The sequence below is a fragment of the Mizuhopecten yessoensis genome, unplaced genomic scaffold, assembly GCF_002113885.1.
Source record: "Mizuhopecten yessoensis strain PY_sf001 unplaced genomic scaffold, ASM211388v2 scaffold11135, whole genome shotgun sequence".
Lineage (NCBI taxonomy): Eukaryota > Metazoa > Mollusca > Bivalvia > Pectinida > Pectinidae > Mizuhopecten > Mizuhopecten yessoensis.
Window position 1 is genome coordinate 765,680 of NW_018408897.1, and position 16,999 is coordinate 782,678.

The window sequence follows — 16,999 nt, forward strand, 5'->3', positions numbered from 1 at the left end:
AATGAAAATGACCTCAACCTACTTTAGAGGTCACAGAGGTCAACAACATTTTAATGGATTTGTTCTTGAGAACTAAAAGGAATGGATTCATAAGATTTGGCTGGTAGCTTTTTGGAATAGAGCTAACCAATTTGAGAAGGAAAATGACATTGACCTACTTACAAGATCACAGGGAAAAATATGTCAGCAACTTCTGAAGAAGAATCAAAAAGCATAGAATCTTATAATAATATTTTGCTGGTAGTTTCGACAGATGGAGCCAACAAAGTTTGCGAGGGAAATATTTTTAGTGCAATATAATATTTAATGAGAATATTTTGCTATGACTGCTTAAATATTCAGGTGAACGATACAGGCCCTCTTGGGCCTCTTGTATATGTAAACAGAGACAACTGTCATTGTGTAAATGTCATCCCTCTGCAAAAAGTTCCAATTTTTTTCAAGGAAGATAACTCTCACCAGGATCAAAGTGATTGTAAAATCTAAAATAACTTAATTATAAAGCCATTGTGTATATTTTGTTCAATTTCCCATTCTATATATATACATGTATAGATCTTTGTGTCCTGTTTGCTTTTAGCTTGTAGATAATCACTTTCATCTGTACAAATTCAATAAAAAACACTTTGTGTAACATGTGTTACATATTTTGCAATAAATAAGATATTTGTAGGGTTAATTAGAAATGCTTCTTTTCATTTTATTATTGTTGTTATTGTTCCGAACAATGCCACACACACAAAAAAAACAAAATATTAAAATTGACGAAAATTCAATTTTTTGGTATTTTTTCCAAAAAAGTCCCCAAACTATCAGAATGTTTAGATTTTCATAAAATCAACTCTACATAGTTGCATAACCATTATATGAAAGTTTCAACAAATTTTGCTGGTTAATTGCGAAAGTGTGGAGCCACCTTAAAATGCTACCAATTAATGTAAAATATTGTTACACATGTACATGTAATAGACAAATCTTAATCTTGGTTGAAGTAAAGGAAAATAGATCACATGATAGTAAAAGATTTTAAAGTTAACATACTCAAAAATATTGGATACGTTGGTCAACATATTAAGAATTGTAGAAAGGCTTATCTAGCACCACCAGTTAAGTGTTTATGTGATGTTTTGGTGACTAGAATGATATATACAATGTACTCTGTCAGCTTCATCAGATAAATGAAGTGTAAGATATGTACCTGGTAATAGTTTGCAATATAAAATTGATGTCAATTTGGCTACGCTATAGTACATTTAGTTGTTATGTATGTATAAAATGACAAACAAACCAACAAATTGATTCATTGTAATTTGATACTATTGAAATTTGTATGTCAGTTTGATTCTTCATTTCGATATTTGATCATCCTATTATTTAAAAAGGCTGTTGTGCATGTAAAAATTTATGAGGGATGATCTGGTATCCAATGTTAGATTTATGACTTAGGATCAGGGTTATACAGTTACATGTTCAAAATACTAGGATGCATGTGGATTTTGAAAATATCTAGATCAACCTTTGTTATGCTCTTCATAAAAACTTGGGGGAACATATAGTTGTCGCATTGTCCGTTTGAATTGTTTGTTCAGGCCATAACTTTGGATTCAATAATGATAGCTCAATGAATTCCCAATAGCAAGGTAACTTTGAGGTCAAAGGTCAAATTCATTGTCTGGGCCTTAACTTTGACTTGATGTAGTTAAACTCAATGAAATTTAAGGGCTAAACTTAGTATGGCAAAGTGGTGTGTCGTAAACCACAGTTGGGTCTGTCCACCCAAGGTCAAGTTCACAGTGGAGTAATATAAAAGGTCAGTTTATTGTCTGGACCATAAATTTTGACTCACTGAAGACATTTTAATAAAAATGTTATAGAGCTAAATGTAGGATTGGGAGGTTGTGTGCTGCAAACCAAACTTGGGGCTATATGTTTCCAAGGTCATGGTCATATTGAGTTCAGATGTAAGGTCAAATACATTGTCTGGGCCATAAGTTGTGATTTGCTGAAGATAACAATGAAATTTAAGGGATACATCATGTGGGATGGAAAGGTAGTGTGTTATGGTCAAAATCACATTAAGGTAACGATTCTTTTTAAGTGTTGCATGTTGTTGACCTTTTCGGGGAGTATAATTATCCCCAGGCAACGAAAGTTTGAGGGGATATAGGATTCCGCCCGTACATACGTATGTTACACACTTTGTCATCGCTCTAGCGACTTCATCCCTCAAAGGAATTTCATGAATTTCGTAGTAGTGTGTAGTATGACAATACCTTGAACAAGTTCGCCTTTCAGGTTTCTGCAATGAAGGTCAAGGTCACTGTTACTATTTTTAGAAAAACTTTGTCATCGCTCTACTGACTTCATTCTTCTATGCAATTTCATGAAACTTGATACAAGTGTTTGATTTGGCAATGCCTTTAACAATTTCGAATTTCAGGTTACCGCCTTAAAGGTCCAGGTCACTTTTACTATTTTCAGAAAAAACTTTGTCATCGCTCTAGCGACTTCATTTCCTCTTTCATATGTCACAATGTGTGAATGCGAGGGGATTTGTATCACTTATGATGCCTTGTTTTTTGTTGTGTTAATAGTAAATATTGGAAATGTTTGATAGCTCCAACATAAGATCTACAAGCCTTGGGCATTGGGTTAGTGCAATTGTACATCCCTGGTGTAGATTATGAAGATGTCAAATATGAATTCCATCTGAAGTAGGTATGGCCACTTATTTGTAAATATAGTGTGTGGTATGTAGGTCAACAGACTTTGTAACATTCACTATATGGTATAAGATATACAGTGTCAATTTAAAGGAAATGTGTAAAAAATATATACAAAAATAACCAACTTTACAATTATTTTTGTGACAGGTGATTCACAGTATTAGGAAAATAGCTGTCCGACTATTATCAACCTTGGGATTTCTTCGGCAACAGAATGTAATTCATGCAGACCTTAAGCCAGAAAACATTTTGCTTCATGACAGTAAGTACATGTATTTACTAAGTACAAAATTAGTAATGTTGACCAATTGTATCATGTTGATTTTATGAAGGAGTTTCTTGATTGTTACATATACTATTAACATCTTTCACAATTTAAGAGTTCCTGAGGGATTTGAAGGTTATTGATGAGTTTTAATGCTGTCAATCCTCATATTTGAATTTCAGTTTGTGCTAAAAGTGTATTGTCTGTTTGAAGCAGTGATTTTTATATCTCTTTTCCACTGTGTCTTGTGGCTTGTAACTTTGGGAAAATGTCACACACACAAAACTTGGGGAAATAAAGTGATTTTTGCATTGTCTTTTTTGGGAAAAGATACAACCGCCCCAAATTCACCTGACTAAATCACTGGTATATTTTTCACTGTTTGGCCCAGGAATGACCATTTTGTGGTTAGCCCTGCATGACCTTGTTATGTTGATGGGTCATTCAAAAGTATACATTACCCAATAGGTCGTTGCAGATATAAACATTCGAAAAAGTAAGTTTCCAAACTTTATTATAGAACATAAAGAGCCATTATAAAAAATGACTCTAGAGATGCAATAAACTCCAAGGTCAGATGACATTTCACTTAACACGAGTAATGGTATGAGGAGGATATTGGATATAATAGTCCCCTATATTTGGGGGTTGGTGACAAGACAGGAAGTGGAATGGTGTTACTTCCTGTGCGGACAGCTGTGTGCTGGTGGCTGGTCGCGAGCATGGTGATGAGGGCGTGAGATTGGTTAGTGATTGATGCTGATGGTGACATCCTGGTCTCCTTCACTGCACAATCAACCTGACCCCATCCCTAATTGCAAAAATAGTAGACACACAATTTATAGTCGCACACAAGTCCCAAACTGTCCATTGTCTGGTCATTGGAATGATTTGTTTCCTACAAGTGGAGTCAGCAGATAGCCATGGCCTACTTTCCATCGCTTGTTGAGATCAGATTTCCATGTGGAGTGACATCATGTCCCATAAAGTTTAATCAGGCCTGGTAAAGAGCCGGGACTTGCATTGTGGATTTTGTCATCAACTTTTTTTTTATGTGGCAAGTTAAAAGGCTTTCAGGGTATTGGATTCTAATGGACAGGGATAGAGTCATAGAAATTGAATATATGCTCACCCAATCGCACAGAGTTGTGCTGGCTAAAGCTTGGTCTGTTGCAGACAACATTTCATCAAATATATTTCTCCTTCTAAAATTTGAATTTTGTGTTGTAGAAAGAATTTTTGAATTTGTCTACATTGTATGTGTGAATATTGTGAAGATTACTTCAGATTGGGAGTTTGAAACATAGAAAGTTGAAAATATTTGGTAATATTTTTAATGTGAAGCTAACAGTTCTTGCTCCAAACACCTGCTCCCAAATCCATGTGCATTTGTCTGTCAGCACAGACTGCAGCACTTTTTGTTTATAGCACTGCAAATTAATCGTGTTTTGTCATTATGTTAAATTTAATGCCAAATAATTTGATGAGTATTTTGAATGTGTGTTTTTAATTTTCTTCTTTCAATTTGTGGAATTGGTACTGGTGAGAGTTGTAAAGAGGACAGTTATGGTGATTTGCCTGCCCAAGAATTATGTGCTGTGCATGTGGGGTGTAATCACAGCCTATCTGTAACACGACAATTGACTATGTCCTGTAACCAGTTTTATCGGGATTTATTGTGAAGTTAGAGGTTTTTTGCAACCTCATTAAACGTAAATCTGATCTAGCTCATTTCCCGTGACCACTGAAGCATGATTTTGTGGGGAAGCTGGCCATTGTAGTGTAAGACGTAATAGGGATGGGGGAGCCGATTACCGTGTTAAATGTTTAGACCATAGTGTTGTCGTTGTCACCTCACAATAACCACTCCATGGCTCTCTGTTATGTAAATGTCAACACTCCTTATCAGATTAGTCGGACACAGTGCTGAGTGAATTTTCTTGTAATTTCAACAAAGTGCAAATTAATTATTGTTAAATGGAACATTTCTTTCTTATTTTGTTTCTTTTTCTTTGTGACAAAAACACTCAGCTATATGATCTAAAACCTCCCTGGTAAAAACTCACTGACTTTTGATCTAAAAACTTCCGGGTATACAGGCCTGTTTCATGTATGGAACTACTGGGGTATGTCTATCAACAGATTACAATATAAGCAGGGAGGACTTACAATTACACAATCACTGTGTGAGAAACCAGATTCCCTTTCATCCTTAATATGGGTTTTGTTCTTTGACTCAGCAGATTCCTTGGTAAGATGACATTAACCTTGATATGAAATGAAACAAAGTTGTTTGGATTTGATATCAGGATTAATCAGTACTGACAGACAGCATCAGTAACATTGATACTGTTGTATGTTATGTGCTAAGTGCAGTATGATAATTTTAGACATTCATATAAAGCTTGTCATATTCATCATGTTAAGAATTACCAGCAAGAAATAATATGATGAAATTTAATAATCAGACATATGATATCACTATATAGCTAGGGACCCGATTGGTAAGATGTGCACAGCCTGTCAACTCCGAAAGGTCATATAGGGTCAAATGCTACATGATATATGAAGTACATGTTATGTAACAGAAAGAAGTAGAATACAATCAGGATAAAACAAAGATACCCGCTATGTTGATGAAGTTAGAGGTATATTGTACAGTCTGTACATATGTATTTAGTCGATTTACAGTATAATACAGGTTTCTTTAGCATGTCACAGCCACTGTTTATTAAAATGCTTTAAACTCAATAGATATGTGGGGAGCTGGGGTATCTGTGAAGCCCACACTTTGTGTTTAATCTATCAGGTAGTTAAATGTATTGAAACATTTTTAGCTCACCTGGCCCAAAGGGCCAGGTGAGCAAAAATGGCATGGTGCGGCGTCCATCCATCTGTCCATCCGTCGTCAACATTTTACTTTAAACAACTTCTACTCAGTAACCAAAAGGCCTAGGGTGATGATAATTGGCCAGAAGCATGATGGGATGAAGGGCTACCAAGTTTGCTCAAATAAATGACCTTCATCCATTTTCAAGGTCACAGGGGTCAAATATGTTAAATTCTTTAAACAACTTCTTCTGAATAACCAAGAGGCATAGGGTGATGATATTTGGCCAGTAACATGCTGGGATGAAGTGCTACCAAGTTTATTTAAATAAATGACCTTGATTTATATTCAAGGTCACAGGTGTCAAATATGTTTAAAACCTTTAAACAACTTCTTCTGAATAACCTACAGGCCTAGGGTGCCTAAATTTGGCCAGTAACATGCTGGGATAAAGGGCTACCAAGTTTGTGCAAATAAATGACCTTGATTTATATTCTAGGTCACAGGGGTCAAATATGTTTAAAACCTTTAAACAACTTCTTCTGAATAACCAAGAGGCCTAAGGTAATAATATTTAGCCAGTAACATACTGCGATGAAGGGCTACCAAGTTTGTTCAAATAAATGACCTTCCTCCAATTAAGGTCGCAGGGGTCAAATATGTTTAAAACCTTTAAACAACTCCTAATTAATAACCAAAATCCCCAGGGAGATGATATTTGGTTAGTAGCATGCTTGGATGAAGGACTACCAAGTTTGTTCAAATGAATGACCTTGACCAACTTTCAAGGTCACATGTGTCAAATGTCTTAAAATTTTCAAACAACTTCTTCTCAATAACCAAAAGGCCCAGGGTACTGATATTTGGCCTGTAGCAATCAGGGCTACCAAATTTGTTCAAATGAATGACCTTGACCCACTTTCAACCTAATGTCATTGTTTGACATTCAGGGTCACACTGATATTCTGCCTGTAGCTGTATTTTAGTCCACTTTTAAGATTACAAGTGTGAGATTAATACCAGGTGAGCGATGCAGGCCCATTGGGCCTCTTGTTTATTTTTGTTTTTGATTGTTAATAAATGGCATAGAGGATTGGTATGCTGTACCAGAAACAAGACTGCAAGTGGTCACAAATCAGTGCTAATTAGAGTTTGAATGGATCCTCTGTGATAAGATGTGTTGTCACAGAGGATTTAAGTAAACCTATAGCGTATTGATGCTGTCCCGTATCAAAATAGCAAAGGACCCAGGAAACAGATGTTATATTGCACTGCTGAATTATTGTTATTACCTGCTTTGACCAAACACTGAACTGATTGGCTGTATAGTACCAGACAGTATAAACTCCATGAAAAATTCTACCTATTTCCAGATGTGAAGAATAAAGCTCACAGCACATACATTGGCACGTATTCCACCGCTATACTTCGTTTACAAGTGTTTTTGGTTATATTTGAGCTGTGATTTCTCTGTAGTGTACAAACAGACATAATCCTAAGAAAACATTCTGGAGGAAACATAAACTTAATGAGAGATATGTTTTAGTGAAAACAATTTACTAATATCTTCTGTTTTCTAAAGTAACTGTGTACAATGCACTGAAACGGACATTGATATGTTTTTATTTGTTGTGTCTAACAAACCTCTGATCAATTTTATCACTAAATTGAATGGTCGCTGATCGCCTTCTACAGATGTTTGCTTTACCTAGTGTTGATATAGTAAAACCACTTGAGACTGAAACTTGTTGTAAGTCACTAAAGCAGGTTTATCTGTGCTGCTCCTTGTACTACTGGTTTTAACAAATGTGTTTTGTAGGGAATGACCTCAGCTCTGTGACCGTCATTGACTTTGGAAATGCTATCCAACATGTCCACAAAGAGATTGCCCTGTATTATGATGACTTTGAGCTCCAGACCCCCCTTTACAGAGCCCCAGAGGTAAGGCTATATACTTAGAGGAGACAAGCTTTCATTAAAGACTTTGAGCTCCAGACCCCCCTTTACAGAGCCCCAGAGGTAAGGCTATATACTTAGAAGAAACAAGCTTTCTTTACAGACTTTGAGCTTCAGACCCCCCTTTACAGAGCCCCAGAGGTAAGGCTATATACCTAGAGGAAACAAGCTTTCATTAAAGACTTTGAGCTCCAGACCCCCCTTTACAGAGCCCCAGAGGTAAGGCTATATACTTAGAAGAAACAAGCTTTCATTAGTTCACACATATTCATGAGCTCTTGCTCAACTCCACCTATGTCAGCATCCCACCTGAAAAGATTTTAGGGTAAGATTTAGAAATACTTCTTACATTATTAGCTCACCTGCCCGAAGGGCATGCCATGGTGCGGCTTCCGGCGTATGTCTGTCCGGCGTCAACTTTTTACTTTAAACAACTTCTCTCCAGTAACCAAAAGGCCTAGGGTGATGTTATTTGGCCAGTAACATGCTGTGATAAAGGCCTACCAACTTTGTTCAAATGAACGACCTTCATTTATTTTCAAGGTCACAGGGGTCATTTATGTTAAAAACCTTTAAGCAACTTCTTCACAATAACCAAATGGCCTTGGATGATGATATTTGGACAGTAGCATGCTGTGATAAAGGGCTACCAAGTTTGTTCAAATGAATGACCTTGACCTATATTCAAGGTCACAGAGGTCAAATATGTTTAAAACCTTTAAACAACTTCTGAATAACCAAAAAGCCTAGGATAATGATATTTAGCCAGTAACATGCTGGAATAAAGGGCTACCAAGTTTGTTCAAACTAATGACCTTGACGTATATTCAAGGTCACAGGGGTCAAATATGTTTGAAACCTTTAAACAACTTCTCAATAACTAAGAAGCCTAGGATAATGATATTTAGCCAGTAACATGCTGGGATGAAGGGCTTCCAAATTTGTTTAAATGAATGACCTTTACTTATTAGGTCACCTGAGCTTTAGCTTAAGCTTTAGCTATAAAGTTATACTGGGCCAATTGAACTTAAACTTTGTAGGAATGATCAACTCATCGTCCTGACGAAGTGTTGTTGTTTTTCGGGTCGATCAGAAATTCAATATGGCCCCCACGGCCGCCATTTTAAAAAAACTATTTCAAACTTTAAAACAAGTTCTAATATGCCGAATTAACTGAAACTCGGTCTAGGAATGATTAGCTCATGGTCCTGACAAACTTAAGTTAACGTTATACTTAACTATTTTGTACTCAAATTGGTACATATTTCACCAACAAAAATAAATACTGTAGGACTCAGGTGACCGTTTAGGCCCATGGGCCTCTTGTATTCAAGGTCACAGGGGTCAAATATGTTTAAATCTTCAAATTTCTTTAAAATATTTTGCCAAAAGCATGCAGTGTTGGAAGACTATAACTCTGTTCAACCTTATGTCCTTGTTCGACATTCAAGGTCACAGGCATCATATGTTTAAATCTTTTAATAGGTTCTTATGAATCAAACACTGATATTCTGCCCGTAGCAATATTTTAGTCCACTTTTAAGATGACAAGTGCGAGATTAATACCAGGTGAGCGATTCAGGCCCATTGGGCCTCTTGTTAGTATACATCCTAGTCTTCCTGTATGGGGTATGCACTCAATGATTTTTGGGTCGGTGTGATAAATAATGACAATTTAATGTTTTCCACAAGATAACTTGCTAAGAAAATATTTGATTTTGGATTAAAATTCAAAAACAAGTGCATGTACAACATAAAAGGATAGAGACTATATATCCATATAGTTCGCAAGGTTTAGGATACTTGGTTTCACCAAACTTTTTCGTGGAAAACATACATCCCATCATTCTGACTTTTTGTCCATAAATTATATTAGTTTTCAGTTTCATTAAATATGTTGGCAGCATCGCTATTTTGTTGCTATGGTAGGGCATCTACGCGTTGAAAAAAATCTGCACCAAGAAAGTTAGCCCCAATTTACCAATATAATGTTCATAACAGAAATTGTTAAATACAGGTCCTTTTCTACACCCCTTTCTTACCTTGAACAGTTGTACCAATTGTGCACAGGAATGAGAAAAAACTATTTATCTGAAGGACGTTAGTGAACTGTAACTACAATGGAAAGACTATTTATCTGAAGAACATGTCTGTAAACTGTTTATGTAGTGGAAAGAAAATTATTTGCATGTGGTATACATATCAAAAACACATAAATTTTATAATTGCAAATAATGTATTATTTCATCTTGATGTGCATATTGCCAAGCAAACAATGAGAAATGATTAAAGTGATTAGCATTATTCTTTTGTGACGAGATACACAAGTCTTTGTGTTGTTGATCCTATCCATTAATCACAGGCCACACTTCCACCAGTTATTACCCATACTGGCTTTTGATCATCAGGTAAAAACTTCCCTCTACCTTTAATACATTTTATGGCTCTCCTGATCCTGAAAGCATTAATGTAATTATTCAATCAGAGCTGATATTACGCCTGATTTGTACACTATCCTATTTCCACATGGCTGGACATGGGGCCAGAATCCATGTAAGTGATACCCCAACCTGTTACTGTGGCCCAATCATATGGCTATAAATGTGGACCAGGCCCATCATTACCCTGTAATTGGTTTTAACTTCACGTTGGACCTGCATAAATTCTATGTAGAGCTAGCTTTATTGCTTGAATATTTAAAGTTGACATTTTCTTGAAAAAACAACATCAGAATTTTTCTTCAAATATTTTACATTTCATATTATGAATTTGTGAATATTATTTATTACCTAGTATACAATTATCAAAATAGATATTTTTTCTGGTGTTAACGTGTACATTATTCCTGTCAAGGTGACTAAACTTGATGGGACTGGGCTGAGATATACATCATAAAGGCATGACACATTTTATTTGGAAAATTTGTTAGATATAAAGAAAAGTTAGTTTGAGTAGACCAGCAATGAGAAGATTATGAACCCAGACTCCGTAAAGTAATGATCTGTTTGATTGATAACGATACGAGTATCAATGGTATCCATGACCACCCTCCCCAGCGAAAACGTTATCACCACTAATAGTGATGGCTTACATGCACGGTAGTTTTTGCTGCACAACTTCATCATTAGGGTATTGTTTGGGGGATTTGGACTAAAGCTTGTACATGTAATTTGGTTGTGTATAGGTAAACACTTCCTACCCCGACATGTTCAAAGCCTGATGGCAGGAGTTGATAGCCAGCGTGGGGTGTCAGTCAGCCAGTGTTTATTGTACACAGACATGATTTGTTACCACATCATGTGCTAACGGGCCATTAGTCTTGTGTTACTGTCCACAAATGTACACACACGTTGATATCGTCCTGAAAATAATAAAAAGTCATTGGAAAGCGATTTACCTAAATTGGGGTATTTAAAGATGTCTGCATTTAGTAATGATTGTAATTGTGAGTAAAACAGATCTTGATGTACTTTTAATTGGTTCATAATGGAAATAGTCGAGTCCTGGAAACATCTAGGGCTCCAATATCATTGACTTCATTGTTGGAAACAAACTGCACATATTCTATTAGAATATTTAGTGTTTGGTATCTGGCAATATGTTTGTATGATTTACGGATAGTGTTTTGTAATGTGTTGGTATGATTGTAATGTTTTAAATGTGTTTGCCACATGAAATGATTGTAATGTGTTGTATGGTCACATGTTTGTAATGTGTTGTATGGTCATCTGTTTGTAATGTGTTGTATGGTCACATGTTTGTAATGGGTTGTATGGTCACATGTTTGTAATGGGTTGTATGGTCACATGTTTGTAATGTGTTGTATGGTCACATGTTTGTAACGTGTTGTATGGTCACATGTTTGTAACGTGTTGTATGGTCACCTGTTTGTAACGTGTTGTATGGTCACCTGTTTGTAATGTGTTGTATGGTCACCTGTTTGTAATGTGTTGTATGGTCACATGTTCGTAATGTGTCAGTAAAGATTAAACATTCGTACCACAGGAATGACTGATACCAGTGAACACATTATTATCTCACCTGGTCCGAAGGATCATGGCGAGCTTATGCCATACCGCAGCGTCTGTCGTCCGTCCGTCCGTCAACCTTTTTCTTTAAAACACTACTCGTCCTGAACGACCAAGCAGATTTTGACTAAATTTGTTCTGGAGTATCCTTAGGCCAAGGGGAATCAATTTTGTATAAATGGTGGGTGTGGCCCCCCTGGGGGTAGAGGGGTGGGGCCCAATAGGGGAAATAGAGGTAAAACCTTTAAAATCCTTCTTCTACCAAAGCGATTAAGGGATCTTATCCTAATTTAGTCTTGGGCATCCTTGGGCCAAGGGGACTCAATTTTGTATAAATGGTGGGTCTGGTCCCCCAGGGGACTGAGGGGTGGGGCCCAATAGGGGGAATATAGCAAATAAATTCTTTAAAATCCTTCTTCTTCTGTAGGAATGAAAGGATTTGGTCCATATTTGGTGTGGAGCATCCTTGGGTAAAGGGGAACCAATTTTTTATAAACTGTGGGTCTGGCCCTCCTGGGGGCTGAGGGGCGGGGCCCAATAGGGGAAATATAGCAAATTCTTTAATATCCTTCTTTTTCTGTAGGAATGAAGGATTTTGTCCATATTTTGTCTTAAGCATCCTTGGTTGAAGGGGAACCAATTTTGTATAAACCATGGGTCTGGCCTCCCAAGGGCCTGAGGGGCGGGGCCTAATAGGGGAAACATAGCAAATTATTCTTTAAAATCCTGTAGGAATGAAAGGATTTGGTCCATATTTGGTGTGGAGCATCCTTGGGTAAAGAGGAACCAATTTTGGATAAACAGTGGGTGTGACCCCCTGGGACCTGAGGGGCAGAGTCCAATAGGGGAAATAGAAGTAAAACCTTTATAATCCTTCTACCATAGGGATTAAGGGATTTTATCCTAATTTAGTCTTGAGCATCCTTTGGCAAAAGGGACTCAATTTGGTATAAACAGCGAGTGTGGCCCTCCTGGGGGCAGAAGGAAGGGGCCCAATAGGGGAAACATTGCAAATTCTTCAAATACCTTCTTCTGTACGAATGACAAGATTTTATCCAAATTTGGTATGAAGCATCCTTGGGTGAAAGGGAACCCATTTTGTATAAACGGTCTGTCTAACCCCCCTGGAGGCAGAGAGGTGGGGCCCAATAGGGGAAATAGAGGTAAAACCTTTAAAATCCTTCTTCTACAGTAGGGATTAAGGGATTTTATCCTAATTTAGTCTGGAGCATCCTTGGGCCAAGGGGTCTCAATTTTTTTATAATCGGTGGGTATGACCCCCCTAGGGGCATAGGGGTGGAGCTCTGTTTGAAGATTGTTCTTGTTATATCTCAAGTACTGGATGGATCTTTCTGAAATGTTATATGTACTTACAGCAACTACCATGGAGTGCTATACCTTTACTTCATACCAATTATTTTAAACGTATTCAGGTGAGCGATACAGGGCCTCTTGTTACACACAATGTGATTGTACACATTTCAAACCCTATCTTTGATCATACAAATACATTACAAACAATAACAAATGTTTGGGGTGTGTTTGTATCACTGTGATCAAATGTAATGTGTTGTATGATCGTAGGTTATGTTTTGTTATGTTTATGATGACATGTTTGAGATGTGTTTCTTCTTCAGGTTATGTTTGGGATGCCATTCGGTAAGGAGATAGACATGTGGTCGTTAGGATGTATCCTGGCTGAGCTTTACCTGTCCAAACCCCTTTTCATGGGTAACTCCAAGAGAGACATCATGCAACAGGTATTGCGAGTTTCACAAACACTGAAACAACTAAATTATAATCATGTGACGTTCTGATGGATTGAGCTTGTTGAACATTCGCCTTCTTAAGCTCATTAGCACTTAGCGTTATCTTTTACTTAATCCTTGATCAAGAATCGTGTTACAACTATGGGTGACAGGTGTCAATATAGGATATATATAAGTAAATAGGTGTTCATGTAAATAACTTGCTAATCTCTCTATTCACATACACCCCTAATTGTTAGTTTGTATCTTAGTCTTATTGATGCTTACTATTTAGTTTGATCTTTAGTTGATATGTAATCTTTCCTGATTGTGGGGATGCTTTAATCATAACTCTTCTAATCACTAGTATCTGGCCATTTTGTTTGAATGATAGTTCTACCTGTGCTCCCTATAAGGATATTGACTTTTCAGTTTTCAGTATAGTAATTGATGGTCAACACTACACATCGTTGTGGTCTGACTACATATAGTCGTCGTCATCATCAACAATGTCCTTTTATTATCACTCTAAAACCTATTGTCATATTTCTGTATTAAATTTCAGATAACCTCATTACTAGGACCATTCCCCGGAAGGACGTTCCAAAGGGGGAAGTTCTACAGCAGCTATCGACGCTTTACTGACACGGTGGAGCAACCAGATGGTAGGTTGTGGATAGACATAGACATTCTCAACTCCACTGATCATACAGTTAAAGTATGGCCCTGAGGGTGGATAGACATACTGTCCCTTCTCAACTCCACTGATCATACAGTTAAAGTATGGCTCAGAGGGTGGATAGACATTCCGTCACTTCTCAATTCCACTGATCATACAGTTAAAGTATGGGCCTGAGGGTGGATAGACATACTGTCACTTCTCAACTCCACTGATCATACAGTTAAAGTATGGCTCAGAGGGTGGATAGACATACCGTCACTTCTCAATTCCACTGATCATACAGTTAAAGTATGGGCCTGAGGGTGGATAGACATCCTGTCACTTCTCAACTTCACTGATCATAAAGTAAAAGAATGGCCCTGAGGGTGGATAGACATACTGTCACTTCTCAACTCAATTGATCATACAGTTAAAGTATGGGCCTGAGGGAGGATAGACATACTGTCACTTCTCAACTCCTGATCATACAGTTAAAGTATGGGCCTGAGGGTGGATAGACATACTGTCACTTCTCAACTCCACTGATCATACGCTTAAAGTATGGCCCTGAGGGTGGATAGACATACTGTCACTTCTCAACTCAATTGATCATACAGTTAAAGTATGGGCCTGAGGGTGGATAGACATACTGTCACTTCTCAACTCCTGATCATACAGTTAAAGTATGGCCCTGAGGGTGGATAGACATCCTGTCACTTCTCAACTTCACTGATCATACAGTTAAAGTATGAGCCTGAGGGTGGATAGACATACTGTCACTTCTCAACTCCTGATCATACACTTAAAGTATGGGCCTGAGGGTGGATAGACATACCGTCACTTCTCAACTCCACTGATCATACACTTAAAGTATGGCCCTGAGGGTGGATAGACATCCTGTCACTTCTCAACTCCACTGATCATACAATTAAAGTATGGGCCTGAGGGTGGATAGACATACTGTCACTTCTCAATTCCACTGATCATACACTTAAAGTATGGGCCTGAGGGTGGATAGACATACTGTCACTTCTCAACTCCACTGATCATACAGTTAAAGTATGGCCCTGAGGGAATAAGTTTGGTTCCTCTAAACCAGCCCATTTTCCATTGCCCAAAGCCACATACATTAACTGTTTTATTAGGTTTTGATAATTATTACAAAGATATTTAACAAAAACGAAACAATATTCCAAGCTGCTAGTTTAAAACCCTATCAGGAGTCATATATCTATACTTTCACTATTTTCACTATCATCTGAAGTGATGTCTCGGTTTAGAAAAAAAACTGGGGTTAATATATGTTTAATACTAGGTTTGCCCATTGAATAAAATCAAAGTATAATCAACACAAATAAATGGGCTTCATTGATTTTCTAAAGAGCATGTACATAAAAAGGACTTATGCAGGGGCCGCCTTGACTCCATAATGGTTGTCATATTTGTAGGTCTTATCTCAATAATGAATTCTTTTAAAAACAGCTACAGAACTCCTCCTTCGTCACCTTGGCTGTAGGGACTATCTGCTTGCAGACTTCTTAGCTGGACTTCTACGGTACAACCCAGGTAAGATATTCACTGTTAACACAGTCTATGCATTCCATAACCAAGGCAAGCAGTTCACAAATAACTCAGGTAAACAGTTCATCAATAGCCCAAGTAAACTGTTCATTAATAACCTAGGTAATTAATTCACAAATAACTCATGTTAACAAATAATTAATAACTCAGGTAAGCATTTCATTAATAACCGAATTGCAGGGTTAAATGCCTTAAGGGATCGGCCAAGTTTGATGACCACTTTCAGCGAGCTTTATTTGGCAGAGTTATGGCCCCTTGAATAACAGCATTATCTGCTGTTTCTGTTCATTAACTCTTGCAAATATTATCCGATTGTCTTCAAACTTAGTAACAGGGTTCAACGCATTGAGGGCTCGGCCAAGTTTGACAACCACTTTAATCGGACTCCATTTCGCAGAGACATTATCTGCAGTTTCAGCTTAATAACTCTAGCAAATATTAGATAAGGCTTTTTTTTTTCAAGTTTCAAGCTATTCAGAATGTCTCAACAGCACGATACTTGCATGTTAAACCTAACCTCAATAATGTTTAAACCTAATTTCAATAATGTTTACCTACAATATGTCCTGAAAGCAGGGATATAAATTCCACGAATTTGCTTGTTTTTTAAAAAATTGCACCCCTAAAGTTTACAGCAGCTATAAAAACGCCACTCAAAGCTATAACATATGACACTCAAAGCTATAATATAAAAAATAGAAAAACATTTCATTAATAACCCAACTAATGGCAACAACTGGTTCACCCATTGTCAGTATAATGTGACTGCCCTGTCTCCTGCATACACACACACAAGCACGCATACACACATGGAGGCACATCCTTAAATGACCTTAGCTGTTAATAGGAGGGCAAACAAAATTAAATCAAACCAAACCAAAAATAACCCAAGTTATCTGTTCATTAATAACCAAGATAAGGTGTTCACTAATAGCACTGATAGGCTATTCATTTAAAACCCAGGTAGGCATTCAATAAATAACCTAAGTTAANACCTAGGTAATTACTTCATGTGTAACCCAAGTAAATAGTTTATTAATAACCTAGGTAATGACTTCATCAATAACCCAAGTAAACAGTTTGTTAATAACCTTGGTAATGACTTCATCAATAACCCAAGTAAACAGTTTATTAATAACCTAGGTAATGACTTCATCAATAACCCAAGTAAACAGTTTATTAATAACCTAGGTAATGACTTCAT

The 16,999-nt window shown here is 37.1% G+C and overlaps 1 protein-coding gene across 1 annotated transcript in view; it reads left to right on the forward strand.

Annotated features, from left to right (window-relative positions):
- Window positions 1-16,999, forward strand: part of LOC110466535 — a 43,074-nt gene that overhangs the window by 16,752 nt on the left and 9,323 nt on the right. Inside the window, exons 5-9 of the mRNA XM_021523089.1 lie at window positions 2,874-2,988; window positions 7,641-7,762; window positions 13,443-13,565; window positions 14,119-14,218; window positions 15,697-15,780. Of these exons, the coding sequence (XP_021378764.1) occupies window positions 2,874-2,988; window positions 7,641-7,762; window positions 13,443-13,565; window positions 14,119-14,218; window positions 15,697-15,780 (544 nt within the window). The remainder of the gene's footprint in view (window positions 1-2,873; window positions 2,989-7,640; window positions 7,763-13,442; window positions 13,566-14,118; window positions 14,219-15,696; window positions 15,781-16,999) is intronic.